This window comes from Parambassis ranga, chromosome 9 (genome assembly GCF_900634625.1).
Source record: "Parambassis ranga chromosome 9, fParRan2.1, whole genome shotgun sequence".
NCBI classification, from domain to species: Eukaryota; Metazoa; Chordata; class Actinopteri; family Ambassidae; genus Parambassis; species Parambassis ranga.
In genome coordinates, this window is record NC_041030.1 from 21,238,616 (window position 1) to 21,251,081 (window position 12,466).

At 43.0% G+C, this 12,466-nt stretch overlaps 3 protein-coding genes across 3 annotated transcripts in view; 2 read left to right on the forward strand and 1 right to left on the reverse strand.

Annotated features, from left to right (window-relative positions):
- Window positions 1-1,232: 1,232 nt before the first annotated feature.
- LOC114440958 (transcriptional activator protein Pur-beta) lies at window positions 1,233-4,281 on the reverse strand. Its single transcript, XM_028413643.1, has one exon. The coding sequence runs from the start codon at window positions 4,247-4,249 to the stop codon at window positions 3,329-3,331; it is 921 nt and encodes a 306-aa protein (XP_028269444.1). The 5' UTR covers window positions 4,250-4,281; the 3' UTR covers window positions 1,233-3,328.
- A 612-nt stretch (window positions 4,282-4,893) lies between these two features.
- On the forward strand, window positions 4,894-7,538 carry h2az2a (H2A.Z variant histone 2a). The gene is made up of 5 exons (XM_028413641.1): window positions 4,894-5,026; window positions 5,995-6,072; window positions 6,165-6,278; window positions 6,379-6,508; window positions 6,591-7,538. Exons 1-5 carry the CDS (start codon window positions 5,024-5,026, stop codon window positions 6,650-6,652), a joined length of 387 nt encoding a protein of 128 aa, XP_028269442.1. The 5' UTR covers window positions 4,894-5,023; the 3' UTR covers window positions 6,653-7,538.
- Window positions 7,539-8,381: 843 nt separating this feature from the next.
- Window positions 8,382-12,466, forward strand: part of LOC114440937 (tripartite motif-containing protein 35-like) — a 55,095-nt gene continuing 51,010 nt past the window's right edge. The window contains exons 1-3 of the mRNA XM_028413615.1: window positions 8,382-8,447; window positions 8,746-8,797; window positions 10,770-10,880. The gene's annotated coding sequence lies outside the window, so the exon portion shown is untranslated. The remainder of the gene's footprint in view (window positions 8,448-8,745; window positions 8,798-10,769; window positions 10,881-12,466) is intronic.

Consider the following 12,466-nt stretch of genomic DNA (forward strand, 5'->3'; position numbering starts at 1 on the left):
ACAGAATCTGTCCAGGTTAGTTATAGGTTAAACTGTGCATTATAGAAATGTGGTGGTAAAGATAAGTAATGTTTACAAGTTATTATATAAACTTTAGAAAGACGTGCAGCATTTTGACAGATCGTGATGTGTGTCTGTTGGCTGTAGTCCAGAGATGGTGCTGATTCTGTTATCTTTCTTCAGCCGACTTATGTAAACGTCTTTTCTCTGAGTGACGTGCTGTTATTGATTCAGCGTTTTTGTCTGTCATCAGTACCGTTTCATTCTCAGTGGTGTGACTGTGACACACAACAAAGACGCGAACAATAAAAGATGATCATCAACAAATCACCTTAAAGAGTTTAAGAATATCATTTCTCATGATAGTGTCAACAATATTCTTACCTATAGATCAATCTGGTATGTGGTGGACGTGGAGATTTCTGCCTCTCCAATCAGAAAATTGAGTTTTTAAGGCAGAAATCACACATGAATATTTTTAGTTTTGGTTGAACTGTGTGTTTTTGTTGTCATTATTTGTACCTCAATAGAAAATCAAGAGCTTGTTCATACAGTAACACAATTTAAGCCACTTAAAAAGTCAAGTGGAATATATTTATTGCATTATTTGTTTGAATAGGCTTCAAATAAAAGTACTAAAGAAGAGATATTTCCCATCAGGTATATAATCAGCGGCAGAAGTAATCAATAAAATTACAGTGTGAGGAAAAAAAAAACACAAAACCTGCTGCTTCCAGATTCTTAAAATGTAAATATTAGATTGTTCTTTTTACTTTTAGTGTGATCAAAAATGTGACTTTAACTGTGTTAATAAAGAATAAAATCATTAAATGATGATCAGACCACCGTCCACCATGACAGTGTGAGGACACAAACACCACACGGCTCCTGAGCAAAAACCTTTTTTTTTTTTTTTTTATTTCTCGTTGAAAGGAACTCGGTAGAATATTACAGCAGAACACACATGACTGAAACAGCTGCCATTTCACGTAACACAGTACAGGAAGAAGGATGTAGTTCAATCGCATGTGTAATATTATATATAGTATATTTATATCAATAGAAAAGAAAAAAAAACTATTGCTCCCAGGTGTTGTATTTTTTTTGTTTTCATATGGCATTTCTCTGCTGTGTTGAAGTGGGTAAAGTAAAATTCAACGAGAGGTTTACACACCGAAAGGAAGTGGGACAATGAAAGTGACATTTCCCAAAAAACATGGGAACATTGTGGCTTTTTTTTGTTGTCGTTGTCATTATTATTATTAATAGGCTGAAAAGTAAACTTTCTTTTTGTCTATTGCAATACAGAAATAAAACTTGAAAACTGCTCTCAAAAAAACAAATGGATAAATACCATTATACAGCAATCAGAATATGCAAAAAGAAAAGAACACAAGGCAGCTCCGCGCGAGAGCAGGCATGCAAGAAACGGTTAAAAAGGAGCACTAAAGACAAAAATGCTGATGACGATGATTGCAGATGTTTGTTTGCGTCGTATGGCAACTGATGGAAAGCCATTCTATGGACGAACACGTGGTTTTAAAGGTGTGGACTGAAACGAGGGGACAACTTGATGCTCTGTAAAGTGAACTGGAGTGCTGAGTGTTTGCTGACAAACTACTTCAATGAAGTCGTTTCTAGAAATTGCTATAACATACTGTGTTATCAATTTGTTTTTTTTGTTTTTTTGTCGTTTTTGTTTTTTTTTAAATTATTATTTCCTCTAAGGAATAAAAGAAATGTTAGGAAAAAAAGCAGGTATGAAATATCACCCTGGACAGTTGCATCCAAGTTTAGTGTTTTAAATAAGCCACTTCAGGCAGCATTATCTAATAAATGTCTCATATTTGTAAGACATATTTCAATATATCTCTTTTGAAAAATAATTCTATCTATAGCTTGATCTTTTTTAGTAAGTAAATCTCTTCCAGTATATATACTTTTCTTTTTTTTTTCCTTTAGGTACAGCACCCCATTGTGGGTTTTTGTTTTTCAAAAGCACCTAATTTTTGTTACAATCAGACTGAATATTGCTTCAGTCATTAATGGTCTGAGTTCAAGATTAGAGGATCCAAATGGTGCACCCATAGCAGGTCGACAAGGTCAAGTTCCCTTGAGACCAACATATAGCTCGAGCCCGGCAATATTAAGCTTTTAACTCAGAAAGTCGTGACCAGTGCTGGAGGCCTGAGCGCCACCGAGTCCCCCCTCTGACGAAAACAAAAAACAAAAAACAGAGGTCACAGGGGGTCAAACGTGGCCGTGAAACATCATCAGTTGCCACAGACGGCTCAACCGCAGCAACTGGCTGACCAGAACCTCTTGAGGATGACGCACAGGCACAGGTAATGCTAAAAAATACCCCCCAAAATATGGATGGTACTTGCCAGCCCCCTGAGACACAACATGTCAAGTGTGAGCAGGCCTCGCACTTCAGCTACCGGAGCAGGAAGTCAGCACCTGAGGGAATGCCCAGGAGAGAGCGAGGCGGCGGGTATATATATATATATATGAAGGAGGCGGAGGAGGTCATTAGAACTCATGTGGATCGTCCAGAAAACACCAAATGAGTCATGTGCTTTGTAACAGATAACCTAACAGGACCTCGCTGGGCTGAGAGGATGTCCTACGATGCTGAGGGACGCCACCTCCACCACCTCCACCCACACCTCCGCTGCTGGAGCGAAGACCGTGGCTCTGAGTGTTGTGGGTCTGTCTAGGCGAGCTGTTTCTTCTTCTTCTTCTCTTTTTTTTTTTTTAGACAAAAACACACACGGCCATGGCGAGTGGTGCAGGCGGTCCTGCTCACTCCCACTCTGCTGGTTTTGTTACACACTTCCTTAATATATCATCACACAGACTACAGGTCAGCGCCAGGTGAGCTCTTGCCATTGGTTATTAACCAGGAAGTGTTACCGGTGACCTACTGTTGTGTCTTGAGCACTGCCAAACTTAATTTGCTGGGCTACATGTGTGAGGTTATCAAATGGACAATCAATATATATAATATATAGATATATATATTTATATATATTTGTATAAATCAATGGGGAATCTCATACAGGAGCTGACTACTGCAGTCCTCACTCAATTAGCTATAACATCCACCTACGCTTTAGAACAGGATTCTCTTATATAGACAGTAATTTCTCAGTCAAATATACTTTTTTGTTTTTTTAAATTTTACTCCGTTGTTTTAGCATTTTTAAAGTTCTACTCGTCATGCACAGAATAGTCGTTCCTCTCTTGTTTATCTCCAGGCTTTGCATCATGTTGTCAGCTTCATCACAAATAGCCTCCTGCCTCCGTCTCTCTCTCTCTCTCTCCATCAATCGTCGTCCACGTCGTCGCCCTCGGACTCCTCTCCGGTTCTCCTCTCGTACATCTTATCCCGGTGTCGCTCCTGGATCTCTTTCATTTCCTCGGCGTAGCGGCTGAACGCTCCCCCGAACTTGCTCCACGCCTTGAAGGGGATCGTTATAGAGTTTCTGTAACTGGGCTTCACTTCGCTCACCCGCAAGAAAACTCCGTACTTGTTGGACCCAACGTCAAAGAAGAACCGCTTGGAGTCCACCATGATCGAGGTGCCCTCCGGAAGCTCGCTGTAGCCTCCGGCTCCTCCGCCGCCGGCCAGCTCCTCCTCATCTCCCCCGTAGTCGTCTATCAACTTGGCCAAGGCGTCGCGGAATTCTATCAAGCCCTGCGCCGGGAGAGCGATGGTTTGTCCGGCCTGCAGGCCGGCCCCTGGGATGCCACCCACTCCAACTCCGAAACCGGGGCCTCGGTTAACGGTCTGTCGGATCCGGAGAAAGCGACCCCGCTGGTTCTCCTTCAGGTCGAGGTAGTATTTTCGGTTCTCACGCACCAAGAACTCACTCTTCAAGGCCCGTCTAGGCCCGGTGTCATCCCCACCGGATGACTGAGCAATCTGCTCCGGGGTGCTAGGCCCAAGTTGGGCGTAGTGCTCTATGAAATCCCCCAGGTAGTCGCGGAACTCCGCCGCAACTGACATAGAGAGGGTCAGCCGACTTTTCGAGCCCCCCGCGCCGACCTCGGCGATTTTGATGAACCGGCCTTTGGCGTTCTGCTTCACGTCAAGGTAGAAGCGTTTGTTCTGAATGTCCAGCCGCTTCGAGGCCAGCTCCTGGGTCTCCGGTTCCCGCTGGTAATGCTGAAACCCGCCGCCTCCTCCCCCTCCTCCACCGCCGCTGCTGCCACCGCGCTCACTGCCACTGTCCCCATCCGCCATCTTCGCCACCAGCAGCCCGTTTCTCTGCGTATCTTTGACCCCCACCCCCCTTTGGTTGCCGAGCTAGCGGAGGAAATCGGACGCTGGTTGCTGCACTCTGATTGGCTGCTATGGCTGTCAATCACAACGCCACACAGAGAACTTGCGTTTTCATTCGCTATCTGTCCCTGCCTGTCAAAAACGTAACCGCCTCATTGATGACGTACGAGTACGTATAGTATTTACAGTCGATAACAGCGCTCCGTGTTAGTATAAAATTAATCTTTAAACATATACACACAGGAAAAAAAATACTTTAGTGCATTAAACAGTTTACACACGTTTCTTACAGAGGTCGTTACAATAATATTCAAATTTTAAAACCCGATTTGTGTCCTCGTAGTGAAACTGAGGAGTTAAATCCGGCCACACACTCCTGGTTATGTATTTTGTACATTTTTGGGATGGATGTCCCTGAAAGGACACTCCACACACACACACACACACACACGGACACACACACACACACGGTCCCGCCTACTTGTTGGTTTCGTGCGCAAAGACAGGCACTCTGATCCCAGGGTGGGGGATGGGCATAGTCCTCTGCAAGCCGTTTGCTCATTGGACAAAACTGAGATTCGAAGGAACAACGTGCCATCTGATTGGCTGTCCGGACTCCCACGAGGGGTCGCATGCAAAAGATTTGCGAAAGGGTTTATTGTTTCTTTGCTTTCGGGAGCCGAAATAATTTGCTATCTGTCCAGTTCTACAATCAAATAACGAGACGGAAACAAAATGGTACGTGCACTCTGGGCTGCTCCTCTCGTCATTACCGGACTCCTCGATACGTTAGTGAAGCTGCGCCTGTAGAAAGTGCTGTTTTAAAACCCAAGTGAAGAAATTCGAGCAGAATGTGTGCGGTTCAAACGCTTGCTAAAGAGCTAACTGTCAGCTAACTCGTTAGCATTGATGTTACCTTAGTTTTTAGCTCTTCTGCTAACTGCAGCGTTTTTATATAAGTAAAGTTAGTGAAGCGGGAGGCTTTAGCACAAATACACACTTTGACTCATTGTAATAAAGTGCTCTTTGAGTCTTTAGCCGTTTCATTAGCACTCATTAGCATGCTAAGCTATAGCTATTCCACTGGCTTTAACGGCTGGTTCGTTGTTTGTAGTTGACCTCAAGTGTTTTTTCAAAAATGAGTCTCCAAACAGGATAAACTGCGTGGATCCGGTTGTGTTGTTTTCTGTGCGACTTCGTAACTTTGTGAGGGAAACTTTTTTTGTGTGTGTGTGTGTATTTACATGCTGTGAGTGGAAGCGTGAGCGCAGCGACCCTCTTAAAGCGGCGCGTCTGTTTTCGGTTTGTCGCGGGGGGAAGTGGCAGCAGCCCGCTGGCAGCTCCGCGCCCGTTTATCACAGCAGCTGTGTGTTCGACCGATGTAAACAAACGGCCTATTATTATTATTGTTAGGTTTATTTATTTTTTTTATTTTTATTTTTTTAAAAATGTCTTTACCCGTCTTTTATTTTGTTTGTGTATGTTTTGGTTGGCGGGAAAGTCGTAGCCGTGCATCTGTTTTCCCCCCATTGAACCGCTCACAAGCCACGATTTAACCCCATCCTGGCCGTTTATACTGACCTGTAAAGTGTTGGTGTTGTGTTTATTTTTGTTTTTCTTATCGCTCCTGTACAGTATTCCAGCACCACCACAGTGTCATTCATTCCTCTGTATGATTTATGTTTTCCTGTCATCCCTTCATGCAGGCTGGTGGCAAAGCAGGAAAAGACAGCGGCAAAGCCAAGGCCAAAGCAGTGTCGCGCTCCCAGAGAGCTGGGTTGCAGGTATCACATCTGATCTGACAGTTTGTGGCTCTGCTGCAGGTGTCATCACCCTTGATCCTTGAGAGTGTGTGTGTGTTTGTGTTTCCCAATAGTTTCCAGTGGGTCGTATCCACAGGCATTTGAAGACTCGCACAACCAGCCACGGTCGTGTTGGAGCCACAGCAGCTGTGTACAGTGCTGCCATCCTCGAGTACCTCACTGCTGAAGTAAGCCTTTCATCCGAACCCTTTGTTGTGGACGTCCCGTTACGCAGCACAGCTCCTGTCTCTTTGTGTTTACATATGAGTGTTTGTTGTGTGTTCTCAGGTACTAGAGTTGGCGGGCAATGCCTCCAAAGACTTGAAGGTGAAGCGTATCACTCCCCGTCACTTGCAGCTGGCCATCCGTGGCGATGAGGAGTTGGACTCTCTTATCAAGGCAACAATTGCTGGAGGAGGTGAGCCCATCGCTTTGCAACATGAAAGAACTTTCTGTTGGTCGTTTACATTTAATCTCACTCACCAACGCTTCGTTTTCAGGTGTCATTCCCCACATCCATAAATCCCTCATCGGGAAGAAGGGCCAGCAGAAAACTGCATAGACGCCACGTTGACCAGAAGTTTTTGGGGCTTGGGCTTTGATTGGACCAGGATTTCACAGTTGTTCTTTTTTTATTATTAATATTATAGCAAACGAAGAGTGATTGTTAGGCTTTGTGTTGTTACATTTTCCCAGAACTAGAAGAAAAAAAAGTACCATTACCCCCCGGCCCCTAACGACAGCCGACCCTTTGTATGTTATTGTAGGATGTTTGACTGGGGATTTCATGATTATATGAAATGACACTTAATTTGTTTGATTGGCCTGGTTCTCTGTAATGTTTTATACTGAAAAAAGAAATTGTTAAACCATTTTTTATATAAAAAAAAAACTTGTATTGTGGTTATTTTCTTGAATATTTACAACAAGAGGTTTCTAAGAAGATTTTTGAAAAGGAGATTAGGTAAAAAATGTAAGATGGTGCTTTTTCCTTTTGACTTACTGTAATATTTTTAAACTGCGCTCGGATAGTGATGTATTACAAGTATTTTTTTGCTTTTGTTTTTTTTTTTTTACATCAGACTGAAATATTTGAAACAACCTATTGTAACAGTTTGCTACAGTGTTCTTCTTAATGTTTACATCGGTGGGGAAAAAATGTGCTAAACTTGAAGCTGTGTGTTGACTGTGACGCTCTTTTTTTTGCCTCACTGTGGAACAAATGTCCTGCCATTCGTCAACAACATATCAGCACTGCCAGCGCTGAAAACCTGCAATACCTAAATGTACAGGCAAACTGAACTGTCCCCTATAAGTCCATTACACTTTTTGAAGTACAGAGCTGAGAGCCATTTTTTTAAGAAAAAAATCTGTTCAGGGAAATGACTGCGTATTTTCTTTTTGAATAAACACCCTTGGCATGTTATCCTTGACCTGGTTTGAAACCATGTGACGTCTTTGACTCCCATTGTCCAACATGACCGAAAACTGCACAACTGCTTCGTTTGAAATGAGGAAATTTGTTAAAAAAAAAGTTAAGAAAGAACAAATGTTGTAAAGAGCAGATACATCTAAAGGGTTAATATAGAAAACAAATCCATGTCATTTTGATGGATATTTAAGAGCCTGTTAAAAAACTTAAACCCTGAAATACAAAGTGTCATAAAAGGGAAATGAGCAGAGTAGATCCACAATAAAATTTCAATACAGCACTTAAGAATACTTATGTTACTCATTTTGCCCAGCAGGGGGAGCCACTGTCATTCACAATGAGACCTGACAATGACAATCTAGGATTCTAACCTTTAATAGTCATATTTTATGTGACTGGAAATGTTGGGATTTTAGAACTTACTGTAAAGTGGTGAAATGATGATGTCATGTAGCTGCTCTGGGATTTTTTTTTCTGCTATCTGACATGAACACGGGCAGTTCAGCTGTTTGTTTGGATTAAATCATGTGATTATATATTCCTCATGTCTGCCATGCAAGGCTGCAACATGTCAGTTGCTTTACTCTGATTTCTTGGCTGTGGTTTCTCTGAAGGACATCTGGATTCCTTTTAACCTTTCAGCTACACATGATGTCTTTGCAATGTTTCTTTTCTCCAGGCAGTTTAATTCTTTGAAGGAAGTCCAAATTTCAAAGCAAACGCTCCTCTGATGGCCTTCTAGAGACTTTAAGAATATATATAGTCTTCCTGCAGTTATCCCCCCAACCAGCAGGTGTCCTCAGATCTTTTTCAGTCTGTTTCCAGCAGTCACCTGACCTCAGTACCCAGCTCACCTGTACCTGTTTCCCAGTCAGCACCTGTGTGCCTGTTTGTTGCTGCCTTCTGTCCTCCTGCTAGTCTCCCTGTAAGTTTTAAGTTATTTATTTAGGTTAATTTATTTACGTTTTTTTATTTAAATAATATATGATATTATATATCATTTTGTTTCTTAGTGATTAAAGTTCATTCTAAATAAGTAAACATGGTGCTGCAGCCAGTTAGCCTAGCTTAGCTTACCTTTCAGACTGTGTGCAAAGTGGGGGAGCTAGTTTTGTAGACCTCACAGTGCAAAACTATCATTATAACCTCCCTGTGTACCAGTTATCAGTGCAGATGTATGTGCATGTATTAAGATTTCTCAAATGTTGTTCTGCCTGCTGCAGAGTCCAGCAGATCCCCCAGCTGCAGCTGCACACCATGGCCCAGGCCCAAAAGGTAAGAACAGAGACTCTGTGAAGGCATAATGCTTTACTGTTGTGTCTTTATTCCAACACATGTACCAAATGTGGTTCAGAGGGCTGCATGACGTGTTGTATCCATTACAAAGTCCTGCTTTAGGCCAGATCAGCAGACCAGAACACTCAATCTGGATGAAGTATGTTTAAAGTTTTAAAGCTGGTTTCTGTGGCGATGTTTCTAGTTGAATCTGATTCCCGTTTTTAGGCCTCAAGTGTTGTAAAAACACAAGCAACACCTCCATCAAATCTAACTACAATACTCAGCATGTTATTAGCAAAAACACCAACACAGTAAGTCCTGCATCCTCAGTTAGCTCCACCCTGGAGTGATGGATATGGATGAGTGGGACATTTGGATTTGATGGACTCGTCGTAGTAATTATTCATTTTTATAAGACACTGGTTTGCTCCTTCGGCTCCTCGCAGCACCTCGGTGTCACAGACGTCTCGTTATTTCCTTTGTGTTCTCTGCCAATGATGTGGAAGAGTGAGGAGAACAAGCAGCTGTGAGGATGACGGGAACAGAGGAGTGGTTTATTTGTCTGACTCAAAGGTGTAAAAGCTCTGTGGATGTGCAGATGCTCTTATTACAATCTAACAGGCCAGTGGAGTCGGGAGGCAAACCTAAAACCTCAGATCTCAGTCGCACTGATTCAATGTTTACATTTTGTCCAATTATCAACCATAAATTGACAAATGTAAAGGAGAGGGACATTTCCCGGATCAGACTGCCGGCCCTGCTTTGCTGTATTCATGCGCTTGTGTTCGGCTGATGTTTACTCAGTTCTACAATCAAGACTACAGTGGGCTCTGAAGATCAGACGCAGGCTCTGTGATGCTCTGTTTCAGCACAGTGGTGCTTTGAATTAAACTCAGGAAACAGTCCCAGATGGTGAGGGGAAGAACCACCTGTTCCACAGGAGGCCGCTCTAAGACGGTCCAGAATAACTGGGTGAAGGGAGTCCTGTGGGGCTGTAGCCCAAAAATGTTTACTGTTCACTGGTCAATGTTTTTTTTTGTTATGATATATTTTTAATTCTTGTGCAGGCAGGCATTGATGAGCTGGTGCAACATGCACGTGATAAATAAACACTGCAGCTTGAATCTTTTTAAATGACCAATGTCAATAATTCTGGCGCCCTCCTGTGGTCACCGCTGTATACTGCATGTCAAATTATTATTTATGAGACTTGTCACCATGTTTGCCATAACTAATCCTAACCTTGTTTTTTTAATGTTAAACTCCAACCAAAATGAAAGTGGAAAAACTCAGACAGAGTTACAGGCACCGTGCACACCTCCAGAAACACCACTTTGGGTGGTATATAGATCAACCTGTGTCTTCACATTCATTGGTCTGATTTCAGTTCACGTTTACACTGATCGACCATATTTTTATGCCCTCTGTGACCCACTGATGCTTTTTGTTCAGTGTCTTGTTCACCCTCCTTTACAGATGCCCTTCTTTTTGCTGCTTCCAGCATCAACTTTGAGGATGAAATGTTTACTGTCTGATATAGTCCACTGACTGAAAGGTGCCATAATCACCACATACCCAGTGGTATTCACTTCACGTATAAAAGTGTTTTTCGTCTTGAAGTCGGTTAAAGGATTTTAGCCGTTTAACTCCCTCCACTGCTGTTTATCAGGACTATCTTGTCAGCGCCCACTCTGCAAACTGCAGCTAATTAACGGGCATGAAATGGACAGTCTTTCATATTCAGCAAGTTTTTCCTTTATCATCACAGGCTGGTTATAAAACTGGCTGCGCACTCAAGAAGCCAGGCAGACGCAGCAAAGATTTCTATGATTAAATGTGACAACAGATGTATTGTCCACACGATTGTGGGTCCTCTGTGGGGACACATGAAAGACGGAGCTGCCTCACATCTTCAAAGAGCCGGAAGCATTTGTTTATTCTTACATCTCCTTTTGTCTTTGGTTGGTAGTTTCCTCAGGAGGATGGCGGACGGGTGACAGCCACAGGTCATCCTTCAGCTCCTATTCTCCTGAAACGGGGTCTGAAGAACTTCTGTGAACACTCAGCAGCAACATGAAAGGTAATCCTGCAGGAACGTTACGCTTGTTGTTGGCTGGAGGTTATGATTCAACTTTGTCACAGTCTGCAGTCTGTATGATTGATGATGATGATGATGTAGGATCAGTGACAAATTATGTACGGGCTGATAAGACTTTAGCATCTTTACCTGCATGTTTACCTGCCGCATCTCTGTGTTTATGGGAGCAGGACCTGTTGCCATGGTAGCACAGAGTGAAGTTTGATGATGTATTTGTGTGTTTTAAGACAAACCGTGGGATTTGAGTTGGTTCAGGAGAATGTATCATCAATTTTATTGATGGTAGGGTGTCAGCGTTTTTCACCAGCTACCTGTAGTCACACTCTGTGTAATGTTTATGACACAGTGATTATTTTTTTCCAGCTGTGGCTGGAGGCATGATGTGTGCAGGTTGTTCCTTAGCTTCTTGTGAACCCTCTAATTCCACACTGACTCTCTTGCTCATATGATTTAAATATTTCTCTATTCATCTGCTAAAATCTGATCAAAAATCACCAGCAGCATAGAGAAGACGCTTCAGAATACAGACCTGGTCATATCCCTGGATAGAGGTGCTGCTGTGAATAGCTGCTCACTCTCTGCCCCCGACTTTCTGAAACTAAATGTCAGCTCATCGTGTTCCCGTGTGTGGCGATAACAGCGGAACAACATGAAAACATTCATTGATCAGTCATCTATCGCTAAGTAAGAGCTTCATGTCGGCTCATATTTTCAGATCCAGAATAATTGCCATCATTCCAGCATTGCTCTTCTTGGCTTTGGATTTGCACCAAAACAACAGTTAGGATTTGTTTTAAAAGTCATGATGCCACAAGAATTGTGGGTAAATAGCCTTAAGCAAAGTGAGGCCTGCTACTTGCTCTGTTCCTCTCATCTTGTGAGCTGGGTTCTGCACATGATATTTCTTAAGTGTTCTTCATTGTACCATTAAGAGAGCTCCACTGGAGGATGAACTGTGCTGTGATTGTTACCTGATTTCTTTCTTTCTGTCTCATTTGGCTAAGGAAAAAAAAGTTAATTAAATCCAAGCTGGAGAAGGGACCCTGAAACTGAATGCTGGGGTGTACGCTGTAACCTGACTGCTCAGCAGAGGCGGTAATCTGAGCTCTAACACGGCGCACACCAGCCCTGATGCGTGCATCAATAGACCTCACAGGGGGGGCTCGAGCACCTGCTGTGTCGCCTCCGAAAGAGGCAAACATGGAGAGTTATTACTGGAGCAATTATGGCTTCTGTGAAGAGGCGCTAAGAGACAAGAAGGCGCGAGCAGCAGCCGGAGGAAGTGCATCGTACTAAGCTGAGCTTCTGTAAATGGGGCCGTCAGTCAGAGCGTTGAGGGGGAATTAGAAGGAAAAAAAAACCCAGCACATTTCACGGCTTTGCGTGTAATTTAGTGTCATGTAGCCCTGTTTGAAGTCATGGGTGTGTTTTAAATACGTTTTCATATCCCTTTAGCTGTGACACACAGCAGCTGTTTTATTATAATAACCCTTGTTTGGCTCAGATACACCTGCTGCACCGCTCATCTGTGTTTTAGTGAGTTGCTGAATCTCACATTGAACCGGTGT